The 15,768-nt window shown below is 38.1% G+C and overlaps 3 protein-coding genes across 6 annotated transcripts in view; 1 reads left to right on the forward strand and 2 right to left on the reverse strand.

Annotated features, from left to right (window-relative positions):
* Positions 1–15,768, reverse strand: part of LOC114877701 (synaptotagmin-14) — a 98,126-nt gene that overhangs the window by 68,942 nt on the left and 13,416 nt on the right. The window lies entirely within an intron of this gene.
* LOC114875696 (sodium/calcium exchanger 1) overlaps positions 1–15,768 on the forward strand; it is a 68,538-nt gene that overhangs the window by 39,148 nt on the left and 13,622 nt on the right. Inside the window, exon 5 of the mRNA XM_046288860.1 lies at positions 1,137–1,304. Coding sequence (XP_046144816.1) covers positions 1,137–1,304 — 168 coding nt within the window. The remainder of the gene's footprint in view (positions 1–1,136; positions 1,305–15,768) is intronic.
* On the reverse strand, positions 3,313–5,184 carry LOC114875692 (protein phosphatase 1 regulatory subunit pprA-like). The gene is made up of 2 exons (XM_029186280.2): positions 5,136–5,184; positions 3,313–4,751 (listed from the first exon to the last, which is right to left on the reverse strand). The coding sequence occupies exon 2, from the start codon at positions 4,739–4,741 to the stop codon at positions 3,428–3,430; it is 1,314 nt and encodes a 437-aa protein (XP_029042113.2). The 5' UTR covers positions 4,742–4,751; positions 5,136–5,184; the 3' UTR covers positions 3,313–3,427.

The following is a 15,768-nucleotide window of genomic DNA, read 5'->3' on the forward strand; positions in this document are numbered from 1 at the left end:
AGATGATCAAATTATTAGAGCCACTCGCATGAATTGACGATTTTACATAAAAATGATTAATAATTTTTTTATGATGTATTGATACTTGAAAAATTATGATACACAGTTGAAAAAAATGAAACTTCTTGACTGGTTTAGAAATTCTTCGGACCTCAACCCCATCGAAAATTTATGGAAATATTTACTATTAGTAATAAATGTCAATTGATTGAACGTTTGATAGAAGTATGGACCAGAAATAAAGCAATCAAAATGAATTGCTTAAAATGCAGTAATTGCAGCAAAAGGCGGCATAAGTATAATCTTTTAAATGTACTTGTTTATTCTTATAAGTATTTTTTTTGTATATTATTAGTGGAGGATTATTGATTAAAAGTTATTCAACGTAAATACCTTAAAATACCTACTTTTCATACCATGGCTCTAATAATTTGATCACCCACTGTACATTGAAGTTATTATCAGACTAGAGATCAGTGTCCTTTATGATATCAAATTCCAAAGTTCCATTCTCAAGAGGGTTCGAGCGGAAAGTCTAGAATCGTGAATCCGACTGGGACGAAAGTTCAAACGAACTCTAAATCGACGACGGTTCTATCGCTTCGCGGCTCCTTTTGTTCGTCGGCTCGTTTTGCATTTCCCCCCTGTTCCTTTTGTGAAAAGAAATCCTCTCTAGCACCCAAAGACACGCCTTCCTCTCGCCGCGTTGATAAAGCGTTCTTGATCGATAGAGTAGTTTCGTTGCTTTCGAAAAAAAGAAGAAGCGAATTAATGGATCGTGGTTGGATGACGAATGGATATCTTTAAAGAAACGTCTGACGAGGAATTCAATCCTTTATCGTTTTATAATTGTAACGCGATTCGATTGATTTATCGATCGCCAACGTGTCTATCGAACCGAAGGACATCTTCGTTAATTAAATAGGATCTGGTACAATTTCGCGAGGAGAATTGCTTTCGAGATTGACACGGCTCTCTGCGAAACCATTGTCCAAGAACACTATCTCAAATTCTATTCAAGATCAAGTTAGAGCATTCGGAATTCACGAGGCATAAATCTTGCTTCGATATGTTTGATACGATTCCGGATAACTTCCATGGAAATTCGATAGGTGAAAAGATTATTTGATTCTCAGGAACCAGCTCCTGGAAGGAACAATTCACGGAGGCACTGACGGTCAGCGGAGGAGACGAGGACGAAGGCGAAGGAGCTGGTGAAGCATCCGCCCCATCCACCATGGATTATCTCATGCATTCGGTCACGATATTTTGGAAGGTGCTGTTCGCGTTCGTGCCACCGACAGGTAAGTCACCGTATCGAGTGCCTCTCGAAATAATGGGACGCTTTTTACGGTTTACCGAAAGGGGTAGGAGAATATCTTAGAGTGGTTTCCGGCGGCGCTGCATCTGGCACGCGTAAGTTATATGTTTGCCAAGTGTCCCGTGAAATGTCCTGACATCGGATGGAATAAATTCATTCTCGAATAATTTTTTGAAATTAAATATAGATATCATTTTTCCATTTTTAACAAATTGCTGTTAATTTATTTGTTTACGAGGGAGAAAGATGTATTCTCAATTTTTTGAAATTAAATGTAGATATCAGTTTTCCATTTTTAACAAATTGCTGTTAATTTATTTTTTTACGAGGGAGAAAGATGTATTCTCAATTTTTTGAAATTAAATATAGATATCATTTTTCCATTTTTAACAAATTTTTGTTAATTTACTTTTTTTACAAGAGGAAAAATGTATTCTCAAATAATTTTTTGGAATTACATATAGATACAATTTTTCCATTTTCAACAAATTGCTGTTAATTTATTTGTTTACGAGGGAGAAAGATAATTCTCAAATAATTTTTTGAAATTAAATATACCTAGATATAATTTTTCCATTTTTAACAAATTGCTGTTAATTTATTTGTTTACGAGGGAGAAAGATAATTCTCAAATAATATTTTGAAATTAAATATACCTAGATATAATTTTTCCATTTTTAACAAATTGCTGTTAATTTACTTTTTTTACGGGGGAGAAAGATGTACGATCTTTCGCTGTCTGAAAGGGAAAAGAATCGGCAGGATTTTACCTGAGGCGACGAAACGTAGACATTCCCCTGACGAAAAAGATCTTCCCACGGGTTTTTACTTGTGGACAGGTAGTGAGTTAGTGGAACACATACAATCCGTTGAGCGTTCAACGCTGCCAGGGAGGAGACTTTTATTGCAAGAAAGGCTCCCGCCGGAAATGGAAATCGTGCATTCCCCGCGGAGTATGTTTGTCCTTTAAATTCGAGCCTTGAATACGTTTCTCTTTCCTTGACACCTTCTTTCGTTCTTGATCCTTTCAATACAAAAGACGTTCATATACGTTCCTCGAAAAGGTTATACAATATTTTTTTTAAATTTACGAAAAAATTCAACAAATAGTTTAGAAGGTGTAAAATACACAAACGTAAGGGGGTTGTAATAAAATTGAGAAGAGAGCAGAAATAAATGAAGAAGAGGGAAGGAAAAGCTATTAAGAAGCTCGTCTGCCTTGCAGGATGTTTATGTGGCAGCGATATTGAAGGTCCGAGTTTACTCAGAGGAAATTAGCTATCTACCATGACAACTACGGATGATGATTCGGAAAAGTGAAATCATCGATGAAATGAACTCGAAGCATCTTTTTTCCTTTTCACATGTATACGATTCCATATCTCTTCCGTCCTATCCAGGAAATAATTGCAGCAAAGTTTGCTACGCTGTTATTTCTACGAATTGATCGCTGCAAAATTTATATCTTGCTTCCTGTGACATCGTTCTATCGCGAACGATTGATAACCGTGAAAAAAGAGAACCGTTGAAAGCAGGAAAGGACTGGGAATTTTTACCGAGAGATTAGTGACATGAGGGACCCTCTTGTAGATAGGAGGATACCCTTTGCATTTGTAGGGTTCCTCTGGGATTCTTCTGATTATATGATGAAAATGAAAAGGGAACGGAACTCGAATGAGCCAGTTCTCTTTCTTTTCGATACATTTGCTTTTGCACTTACACTTACGATAACTGAAGAAAGAAATTCGAACGTTTGAAGTAATTTTTTTATTGAAAAAGAAAGATGTGAAAATTATATTATAAGAAATTACTTGAACAACTTCTTTGAAATTTCAACGGATATTTAGCGACGCAATCCGGATTAATTATACAATTTTTATTGAAACATCATCAATAATGTGATTAATCAATGTTTTTTATTATAAGATTATATATTTTATTTATACAATTAATGTATATGCAATTATATTATATAATTATTTTCAATAATTTTTATACAATTATATATTTATTGTTATAATGTTACAGTTTGAATATTAATCAATACCGTCATATTATTGATACATGATCCGACATAATATTGTTCTATACATTTTCTTTCACAATTCAATAATCCTCACTATCTGAATTATTCAATTCTGAATTACTCAATTCTGAATTACTCAATTCTGAATTACTCAATTCTGAATATGAACGTCTACAGAAGCTCGTCGGTCGTGTCACGTTCATGTTCAGATAAATCGTCACATTTTCTGGTACAGATTTCAGCATACCTGTTTCGATGAACATTATAGGGTTACCGTCTAGGTGAACCTCTTTCAAAGCGACGTTAGCCAAATCAAGAACAGATTCAATCGAAGTAAATTTGTTCCCTGATAAATTCAAATATCGAAGTTTCTTCATAGACTGATACCAGTTTCTTGGCAAGTGAGTCAGCTCGTTATCGTTTAAATATAATTCCTCCAACAGCCCTTGAGATGTAAACGTTCCAGAGTAAATGTACGAAATCCTGTTTCCGGCTAAAGACAACTTTCTCAGATGGGGCAACGTCTCCAACGGGCTTGACATTAAATAGGTTATATTGTTACAATTCATCGACAACGTTGTTATGTTCGATGACATTATTAGTGGGATATCATTAAACTTATTATTATCCAATATAAGAACTTCCAGAGAGTTCAAAGGTGTAAATAATTCAGTACTAAACGCTGTCACATAATTATCAGAAATATTTAAATATCGAAGCTTAACCGTGTGGTTGAATGCAGTTCCGCTAATATAACTTATTACATTATGCGCTATGGAAAGATGTTCTAAACTACTCAGCCCCTTCAGATCAAGATCATAACCATCACCTATATTTTTAATGTTATTATCCGCCAGGTTAAGCGATATCAAATTGTTCCACAATTGTACGAAATTGAACGAGGTGATTGTATTATTCGAAAGATCCAGATACGATAATTGTGGAAAAGGATTAATCACGGTGTTTGTTATCCTCGAGATCTTAGTATTCCTCAAATTCAAATATAGAAGTTTAGGATACACGGTGTTCACTTGCAATACTGTATCGTAATAACTGTTCCTCCTCTGATCATTGAGACTCAATGCCGTGATGTTTGAAATGTTACCGAAAGAGAATAATTTATTCGGAGGAATAAAATTTCCTTCAAGATTTAGATAAATCAAATTTGGCAGTCCATCAAAGGAGCCCTCCTCCAAAAAACGGATATCACTGTTTGCAATGCTTACACATTTCAGACTGGGAGACTCGATAAAATTAACTGAAATTGTGCTGCTACAGTAACCTTTCAACGTTAAAATCTCGTTGTTGCAAATATTTGGGTAATCCGCGTATTCAAAGAAATTTCCAACTACCAATAGCGGTGAAAGAATTAGTATTGTCACCGCAGCCAACATCTTCGTAGCTCTAAAATTGCATAAAAGAGAAATCTATGATTACTTATTGATTTGTTCACCTTTCAAGGAAGATTTTTGCTTTTTTGATTAAAAAAAGGATTTAAAAAATGTTTCTTGAGAAGATAGATTTTATAGTGAAATCCGTTGAAATAAGACTTGATCAAATTCGATTTTCTCGGAAACGAAAATTTTATTTTTTATTTTTGACTTATATTTTCACGTAGAATCTATCCCTATCCGCTTGTATCACCAGTTACACGACACCCTGTATATTAATGATGTACTTTGATCAAAATAATTATAATTATCAGACACTAATTTCCTTAATATGAAATGGTTGGTTACCAGATATAGTAAAAGCGAAACATTTTTTTCTATCTTTTTTTCTACCCACCTTATTTAAATACGATGAAATGCGAAGTACATCTACTGCGGAACGTTGAATACGACTAAACGAAATCTTTCCTGTCCCTTTCTTATATATTAAAGTCTTATCGCTTAGAATGTGATAAGCAGAGATAGAATATAGGAATGAATACGCGACGATTCCCCGTCAGTATAATGTAGAATTAACCAGAATATTTATAAACGAAAACATAATAAAAATAGTCTTCTAATTAAGAAAGGAATAAACTATATTTTCAAAAATATACAGATAATCTAATTTGAGAAAATACATAGAAAATGATTAAAACTCTGTTCACATGCAGTTTCGTTTTTCAAATATTTGTAAAAGAATCATTATAATATGCAAGAATAAAGGTGTGATAAATAATAATATTATTTAGATATAAAAGACTATTTTTTTTTTCATTTTATAATTTTTCACATTATTGGCCAAGTAAAACAAACCCTCCGAAGAGTTAAAATAACATTTCGCCCACGGCATTTCGTCACGGATCGAATGAAATTGCCGGTAGCAAGCTGGTGGTATTCTTTACACTCCGTTTCCGATAATAGGTCGCGGGAAATTGTAATTGTGACCCATTGACGCAGTGTGGTTGTCGTCATTTGACCGTAAAGGCTTCCTGATCGATGCACCGGGTAATAGTAGCTCGTGTCATCGTAGTGACGAAAAAAAATATCACTCTATCCCTCCGGCGACCTTTACACTTCCGTCTCTTTTTTCTCAATCGGTACGAAATTCCCATATTTTTCAATAAACGAGAGAACAATAGACGCAAGTATCTCTGAATCGATGTCACGTCCGTGACACGAACCGTCTATCATCCCGAACGAATTAACAGATAGATAAGAATAAAATGCAACGATAGCGAGGTTCGCGATCAGTTTGCTCGAAGAATCCTTCAGCTAAATCTAGAGAGGCTATAAAGTGGTTTTTCCTCGGACGCGGATTATGCAGAAGGGGTGACGTTCGATCAGGATTCGATCGCGCCAGGTCGACAGCCACTCGATGGAAGCACGAGCAAGAGCGAAGAGTGTTCCTGACACGTCCTCGAGGTAATAATTTGAGCGACACACAGATACACGCGTGTATGTGGACGAGTGTTCGATGCATCGGCTCGCGAGAACGATTCCCAGCGACGTGAAACGCTGAAAAACGACATCGAGTTTTGCTCGTCTCTTCGCCGACTGCCTGGCGAACGAGTGTGCTTTGGCAGTCGCGTATTTTCGAAGGGGAAAGAACAGAAAAATTGTTAACAACCGGTTGTTTATATCAGATAACAACTTTGTGATTAGAAAATGATCTACAATATTGCTCGATAAGCTCATGAATTTGGCAGAGTTAATCTTGTCACGATAAACTGTGATGAAACAGTGAATCAAGGGGAGAACGAGGAAATTAAGACAGCAGGCTGGTTGAATATCAGTGGCGGCTTGGTTTAACGACTCGTCGGGGAAGAAAAAATGAAAGAGTAACGGTTGTCTGGTGATTAACGCGATAGATCACGTTGACAGGAGCATCAATCATTGGTGATACAGGTACGCGGAACAAGCGGAGGAAGGGTAACGTGACCTAGAATCGATTGAAAGGTCAGGAAATTGCTTGCTTCGAATCTTTTACAGAATACTGGGGGGGAAAAACTTGATACTGGTTGAATTATAACTGCGAAAATCACTGACAACGAGTATAATCGAATAATAAATAAAAAAGAAACTTCATCGTTGCGATAATAGTGGAAGCAGACAAGCTAAGTAGTCGAGTCAGCGATTAGGGAGACGGAGACGCAGACAGTCGTGAAAACTCCAGTTCAATTCCCGATAGAAGAAGAAATTTGTTCTACGCTTATAAAATGCAGGATTTACTAGTATCTGTATTATCTGTATTATAAAAACAAAGAAAATCTCATTCATAAAATTCAAGATTTTACTAGTATGTTTATACTACATCCAGATATCTATGCATACTGGAGAGCCAAGAGAAGAATGGATAACATGAATATTCTACAGGAAAAAGAGATAGTAAAAAGCAAGCAATGGGGAAAAAGGTAACAACAAGCAGTGTTACGAAGGGCAACAAAAAGGTACTCTGGAGAGAGTTAATTCCAGAAGCAAGATAAATATGCCGCGTTTCTGAAAATGGATGAGCTTTATCTTCGAGTAAACTACCTTCTAACTAGCTAGTAGGGTAGTCTAGTACACCGCCAAGGGTTCTCCACGAGCTCGATGATATCCCTGCAGGGGAGGGATCGCAACTGCCGGGGGATTTGTGACTCTCATTGTCTGCCTCGACAGAGATACTTCGCTCACCCTTACCGTTTCAGCTACAAAATTATCTGAAACCCTTCGTATACTACCTGGTTTACAAACCACAGACACGCGAAACACACAGATTTATATTTAATAATAATAAAATAATAATAAAAAGGAAGTGCCGCTTGCAAACAGGGTAATGAAAATAAAAGAATTCTATGAAAATTTCCTAAAGTCTGGGCATTATTATGCTAGCTACGAAGGCGGACATAAACTGCAGCACTTCACTGGTCAGAAGATTATGCAACCCGGGCGTGTTCCAAAATTTGATTGCAAAAAGTTCCGACACGAAACGAGCTGGTACACTGCTCCAGATGCGACCACGGCGCAATGAAATTCTAATTTCGACCAACGAAAAACAAATTACAGATCTATTTGGCTCCGTGCTGCTTTCCCCGTGAGCTTCGGCTCTGTCGACCAGGATAGAATAATTCGCAATGCAAATTCTCTCTACCCGTAATTATAACCACCGTACACTACGCGACCATTTATCATTGTCCTAGAAAAGTGATTTCACTCGAACCGAAGAATATTATTCAGCTTATTTGTCTTCGGCGTTGCATTCGACAAGAGTAGCGAAATAAACGAGGTCGAATTTTTCTATTTACTTCTTCCTTCTTCTCGAGAGACAGCAATGTTTCACGTTCAATCCCCGCTTACATATGTATACATACACGGACAGGAAGATGAAACGTTTTCCATAAAACCAGGAAACGCAGGATCCACCGAGAGAAGGTGAATAATTGCATAGAATAAAGCTGTTCGTAACGAATGAAATTTTCGAAATTTAAAAAGAAACGTAACAGGAAACGGTCCTTCCTTTTCCTGGATGAAAGAAGTAGAAGGGTGAAAAGGAAATTAGAACACGGAAGATAAGAAAAAAACACCGGCAACGCGTCGAAGAATTACGAGCGGTAACTGTCCACGTACATGGTCGATTAAACTTGTCCGAGTAAACTATATTAAATTCCTGTCGACCAGGAAATCTTCGGAGACACCTGACCGACGGTTCAACCTTCGACCCCTTTTATGATACAGATCCTAGGAAATATCGAGGTCGTTTCTTTCACCCCCTACGAGTGGAAATGACGAGTCTTATAGGTCAAACTCCATTTTGTCCGGTTAAACCGGTCATGAAATACTGCACCATAAAGGAGATTGCAGCTAGGGCTTAAATGGTAAGCTTGAAACTAAGAGAAACTTGATAATGTCAACAAATGTAACGTTATCTTTCATTAAAATTCATTCCAACGATGCAGAATTATTTTTCAATCTACTCTCCGTTTAAAAACGTAGCAGAAAGATAATTCATCGCAATGATAATATAAAAAGTTGAAAGAATATGGTATGATTTATTCGTCGACAGATGACTGGTTAAACATTCAATTTTCTCTTGCTTCCCGTACCATCAATATCCCTGCATCAAATATGCAAGTGCACGCGATCTGTTGTCCTATGCTATCGAATCGAAGGGACGTTAGAAAGTTACAGGGTACAACAGATACAAAAAGGGAACATGATCCTGCTGCAAGTTGGCTAGATAAAGTAAAAACGATCCTACCCCTGGGAATACACCGAAGTATGTACCGTGTAGAAGAAACGTGATGTTGTAATATTCACGAAACGTTACATAAAGGCGTATTAATGAACGTAAAGGTACTTTTATTGAACGCGTGAAAGTCACCGAAGATATTTACGAAGATAAAGTAGGGGAGACCGGGTATGACTGTCACATTTATTTTTTTTATGTTTTATAGGTTACAGTTGCAGGGAAGTTCGTTCAGACATAGTTTAATATAAACTAGGTGCGACTAAGTTTATAAAAAAAAATTAGTTTTATGAATATTATCAATAAGTGATAATGTACCCCGAGTTTGGGTTGGTTGTCACACATGTAAATAACCAAATTTATTAAGAAAAAATCAATTCAATTGAGAAAAGAACAATTTTATTATTAATGATATCACATACTTTATAAAAGCCTCTTATATTTAGTTTCATTCTGAAATTCGAACACAAACTAATAATGAAACTAAGAAACTGTACAGTCTTGAACACAAAATTAAAAGAGAAAAATTAAAAATGTTAGTCTTTGTATTGATTATGAATCCCAAACAATGTTAAATATTTATAATGAAATTAAGAATTCTAAATCATTAAAAATAAATTAAAAGTAGTTGTAGCAAACTTATCAATTATTGAAGATCATTAAGTCAGCAGTCTTATCGTTAATCATTATTCCTGGCGAATAATTTTCTGTGACAACTTAACCCACACCGTTAAGTAATTTAAACTATCCACTCATTTATTACGAAGTACGAAAAATGTAAAAAGATCATCAGAATAAATTAGATAAAACTCTAAACTATCGGATTTTAAAGCCGTTGTAATCAATACTAAGAAACCAATATACTTATCTAATAAAAAAGATATTGCAAAAATTTACTTCAAGTGTATAAAAACTAATAATTACTCGTTGTGTCTTGATACTAATCTACAACGAACTGAGTGATCACGGGGAGAGGCGACAATAGATTATGTCATGGGTTATGAGTATATTTCTATTGTTTAGTTTCTTTTTTATAACAATTGTGACAACCATACCCTATCTCCCCTACATCGATTCCAGAAAATAAAAAAAGGAAGAAAGTGGAATCTTTTTTTTAAAATCTGTTTTTGAAAGTGTAGGCGTTAATAGACAGGGTCGCAAATGTTGGTAAATTACGAAACTGCCAGGTTGCTCGTTATTCGCCTCTCGTGTTGAACTTCATTAGCCATTCCAGCCTGGCTTACGATAAATCGGTGGATCGTAAAGCTAGCTAGAAATAGGGGTATGAAGGACGTTAGGATAACCCGTGTCCCTGATTAAATTCACCCTCGAAAGATGATTGTTCTGTCTAACAATAATCTACTGCCTCCAATCGAAAGAATTCCCTCTTTCAAGCACTCTCATTCAACGATGATGGATCGATGATAGTTTGACGATGCTTCTGTCGAAGATAAGGGCTGTTTCCATTATACCCGATTCGAAAGTATGTATTATTATGATGGATCGGGTTCAGTTTTCGATAACCTCATTTAGAACAGTCATAATTCGCGCTGAAGATAACGAATATTTCTCTCCGTTTCGAATTAACGAAGCGAATTGTACGAACGTTGCGATCTGATGGATCGCTTCTTCGGGTGACCAAGTTTTCATCAAGGTATCGGAATTTCCATCGTCGAGACAAAGTATATAACAAGAACAATCTTCGGCGTGATGGATCGTCTAGAATGTTTGTAATAAAACGTCTGTTTCTTCATATCTTTTTATTTCTTTAATGAGCTTCTAATTAATAGAACAGATCAGAGATGGATAATGGGTTTTAATTGGAAAATAGTTGAACCATGAATGTCCATAAAGGGTAAAGCGACATCGAGTCGCAAGGCTGGAATCCTCTGAGGACAAATACGTTGCTGTCCCATCGTGATCCAGACACGAAGGTGGTTTCGGACCGTGTGGTTTGCCAATAAATCAAGCCGCAGGTAGGCCATCGACGTAGCCAATATTCAGGGGAAACCGAAGATCGATAGCCACCGACTGACCTGAGGACCGTGTAAATGAGATCAACTTAGTGGATCATCGACACTATCGATCACTTTCCACCATCCGGGCCACTGCATTTTTCTTGTCGAAACGTTGACGCAGAATTTGTTCATACAAAGTAGCTCATGTTTTTCAATTCGCTATGAATAATGTAGCGATCCCATACTTGAAAATCTTCTTCAAAAAAATTATTATAAATAAAAATATATTATTCATCTGTTGGTCTGATATTCAAACACTGATTAGCCATTTCTAACAAAGCCGTCCGCTAAACAAATGATTAGACAACCGGTTAATTGATTACCCCCTTTCATCGGCTGGTTCACACTCGAACTTCCGGTCGAAACCATTAACCAACTAGGCTACAACCGGCCTTATACAATACATACATCGTAGGCCGATGGTCAATTTACCTAACCCTCTGTTGCGTGACGGCGACGAGCAAGTCACCCTTCCACCATCCCCACGAATTACAGGATATTATCCCTGGTAAATTCACCGGAGCACGACGAGCCGGTTCGTACCGATAGGATAGAAATTTACGGGCGAAACGTTCCTGGAACAACGCGGACCCAATGGTCCTACAAATTCCTGTGAATTTCCCATTTCTTTCTCTCGGCGATCCTTTCAATCTTGACGCAAACTTCCTTTTAATATCAAGGATTACAAGTTAGACAAAGATTCCGGCAGCTCTATGAAACGAAATTAGCCACGTCCAACGGGGTCTTAACCGACTCGGGAAACGACTTTCCAACCAACATAGTTAGCTGAAAGTTTTCGAAAGCTGAAAACGTGTTTATGGTCCGCGCTCTGTCCGTTCGTAGAATCACGGATATGCTTAACAGCCGCAGTGCTCCGTTGCTTTTGTTCGCCGAACGTGACCCGATTACGTCGTATAAATTACCCGGACCACGCGTGACAGAAATGCAGAAGCACCGATTTCGATCCGTCGATGATACCCGTTGCGATTTTCGAGTTCGCCTGATCCTCGACGAAAAATCGTCACACCTCGCGTCATGCAGTCGCGACGGTGTGATTTATGGAGGAGACCAGCTTCTGGCAGTTTAAAGAAAGAGAATAAACAAAGTCAAGCCCCGCCAGCTTGATACACTGCTTTCGAGGACTTTCGCCGGTTCAGCGGACTTTTGCACCGTTGTCCGATTCCGAGCTGCGAAATAAAACGCGTTTTCTTTCCTACTTCTTTCCGTATTTTCCTTCCGAGCTACCCTCTCGCTGCTTCTTTCCAACGTTTCTCTTCTTCAGACCCTTAGGCTGGCAGCTCGATTCGAAGACAATGTATTATTCACCTTGCCGCACCGTTTCTTCTCCGACACCACCTTCGTCTTCATTTTTTCATCGGATTTCCTTGAATCGGTGGTCGAATCGAAGGCTTCTCTTTGAGGTCCGTCGTGTTCCGAATGAGTTTATACAGTGTGTGATCATATTATTATGAACAGTTCGAAATTACCGTTTATTTGAAGTTTGATCGGGAATGGAATTGAAAATACACTTAACCCTAATTACTCATTAAGGATCTGAAAGACCCCAACATCAACTTTAGAGATTTTTTTCTCAAAATATGTCTCTAGATGATAAAAATAAAATTTCAGACAAATGTAATCAAAATTGAAAAAGTTATGAATTTTTGAATGGAAAAGTGGTCCCTCTTTAATTTTTAAACTATCTGAACTTTTCTCAGATCTCCATATAAATTGAATACCTTAGGAATATGTGCGTTCCATTTTCTCTGTATTAAATATTATCTCAAAAGTTTTTCAAGGCAAAATCTATATGACCCCTTGTAGGAAATGTGATTTTTTAGAGGTGTGAGTGATTAGGGTTACTGTTATATTTTTATTATTATGATATTGCTATATTTTACAACTTTTATAATTTAAAACACATTAATGTTAATGGCATATTTGGTCACGTCGCCCTTGACATCTATAATTGCCTGATTACATCTCGGCATGCTTTCCATATTTTTTCGGCAATTTTCTAGTATTTCTGGGTCCGTAATACCATACGAATATAATTTTATCAATCAGTTGTTGCTTGTTAATTATTGTCTCTGATGCAATACGACGCTTTAATAATTCCCATAAATTTTCTATTGGGTTCATATCTGGTGAGTTTCCAGGCCACGGTAAAAATTGAATTTTTTTATTAGTTAGGCAGGCTGTTACGGTTTTTGCTGGAAAGGGTATATTTCACTTTTATGGAATAGCATCGGAAACATAAAATATGTAAGTTTTCCATCTGTTCATAATAATTTGATCACCCACTGTATATATATTATTGGAAATCTTCTGTTTATTCTTCGAAGGTTGGAGAAGTTTTCTAAGCTATCTAATTTATACCCCCACTTTGCCCGAAATTTCGAGAGGACCGTTCGAACCATCTGAACCAACCCCTCTGCCTAAATTTACAAACTGTCCCAGGGTGTAGATTTCTTCCGCAAGGGTTAATAGCCGAGAGGGCGACAACAGTAAGTAAATTCCGGAATACGTCAGATTGCTGGTCAAAGCTTAGAATTGTGTACCCAGTATGGAACACGCGGAGCTGTTCGCACGGATTGTACAGAGCCTCGAACGACGGCACGTAAACGGCCGGGCTAATTGCATGGTACACAATGGACGGAGGGGATCTCTGTCTGATTGTCTCTCCCGCCGTTCTGTGTAGGATTTGGCAGACAGTAGACGGACAATCCTGGACACGGATCCTTTAAATTATTCCGACAGGACAATTAGCCGTCCGTTCGGTTAACGAAGTAACCAGGAAGGATCCTGTTTTTCCGTTTACTCGATGATTCTAGGTAAACGAGACTGATTAAAGTCGATCGAGCGTTTTGAATAAGAAATTTCGACGAGCAGATTAAAGGACAGCTTGCGAGATACATATTAATCAGAGACTTTTCATCTTTCCCTCGACTAAGTAATTAGATCTCGTTTGTCATGATTGAATTTCTTTAGACGGGAATTAATTATGCTGTTTAACTTTGAAATATCAAGCATCAATGATTCTCAGATTTTGTGTAGAGCAAGGATATCTTCCGTGTATCTTCGCGCGTTCATCCTCTTTATCAGGGGAGAATGGGATCACCGGTTGGCGAAACATTTCCATGATACTCCTGGCCTATTTTTCCTCCGCCATCAACGGCGGAATGTTATCCGATCCTTTCAGCTACTCGTTGAAAGATTCACGATAAAACGTGTGACAGACGTGGCGCCCTATCTGATACGCTATTCGTTTCGTGTTTTCACGGATAGAGGTTTTTATTTTGGATTATGTTACCCCAGAGGTCGGTGGATATGGAAACATAAAACCACCGGGTTTATATTTTCCTTTTTATTCTATATTATTCGAACAATTTATTTATCCAGGATGAATTTTATGGAAATCTTGATTTAATTTTATGGTGTCTCAACCTGTGCGTTAAAGGGCTTGGGTAAAGAATGGTTGAACCAGGAAATGGTATGAGACACGCGAGGGTCCTCCTTGAGGGACCGTCACAAAAGCTGGGTGATACCTTAACTCAGGCCTGTCCAAGTAGGGGAATCCACTCCTGGAACACATGTTTCGGTTCCTCTTCCAACGTTGCTCCTTCAAGTAAGATGGGACCGAGGAGACGATACCGCCGCTAGGAAAGACGGAGAGACGGTAGTCGGGACGGTCCCATCTTACTTGAAGGAGCAGCGTTGGAAGGGGAACCGAAACATGTGTTCCAGGAGTGGATTCCCCTGCCTTAACTCACCTGGACAGGGCGCAGTTGCGCATGCTCGTGGGCCTAGTCACTAGGCCCTAGTGACAGGACACTGGTACACGAGGAAACACCTTGCACGCATGGGACTCACAGAGGAGTCGGCATGCCCAAGGTGTGAGGAGGAGGATGAGACACCTCTCCACGCGCTCTTAAGATGTAGGGAACTAAGGGCCCTAAGAAGATCAATCCTGGGGATCTCGGAATCCTCATCGTTAATCCCCAGCTGCCAAGGCACAGCCAGTAAGGAGGCTGCCTTGGGGTACAATGGTCCCGAAGGACTGAGATAATAATAATAATAATAATTTAATTTTACGATGGGATATATAAATGACAAGAACAGCAAGAATAAATTTATCCTCACCTACCGTTTACCGCCCCCGAGCAGAACATTTCCTTGCTCCGCTCGTACTATGTGATAAACAAGTAATAACGTTTGAAAATACGAGATGTTTCGCGTGCACCGGTGCACGAGCTCTAACGTAAAAATTCTATCCCCCGGTGCACGACTGTTTGTTCGGAATAAAAATTGAAAATTGAGAGCATACCAGCGAAATTTCACAACGCGACTTCCACGAAGATGAAATTATTATAATACTAGAATTTTTTGAATATATTTAATTAAACCTTCCGAATAGTAACAACCCCTGTGTTCAACGAGTTAATAAGAAAACACGAGAAGATCGATTGCCGGCATAAAGCATGATACAAATAAATTACACCGCTCCTAGTGGATCCAGCAGGTAATTGGCCGGATATTTTTCTCAATTAAAACCGTAATACCGTTTCGCCGGTAAGTTTCCTTCGTCCTGTCGGACCTGTGTAAAAATGAACAAGCCGGTTAGTAATGTCGATCGATATCCGGCCAGACTGCTGCTTCTACTACTGCTCGAGATTGTGGGGCACGCGGAAATTACCTGCGGAAATTTCATTTCGTTGGGTTAGGCTCTAATACCGGTAGTAACA

The sequence above is a fragment of the Osmia bicornis genome, chromosome 15, assembly GCF_907164935.1.
Source record: "Osmia bicornis bicornis chromosome 15, iOsmBic2.1, whole genome shotgun sequence".
NCBI classification, from domain to species: Eukaryota; Metazoa; Arthropoda; class Insecta; order Hymenoptera; family Megachilidae; genus Osmia; species Osmia bicornis.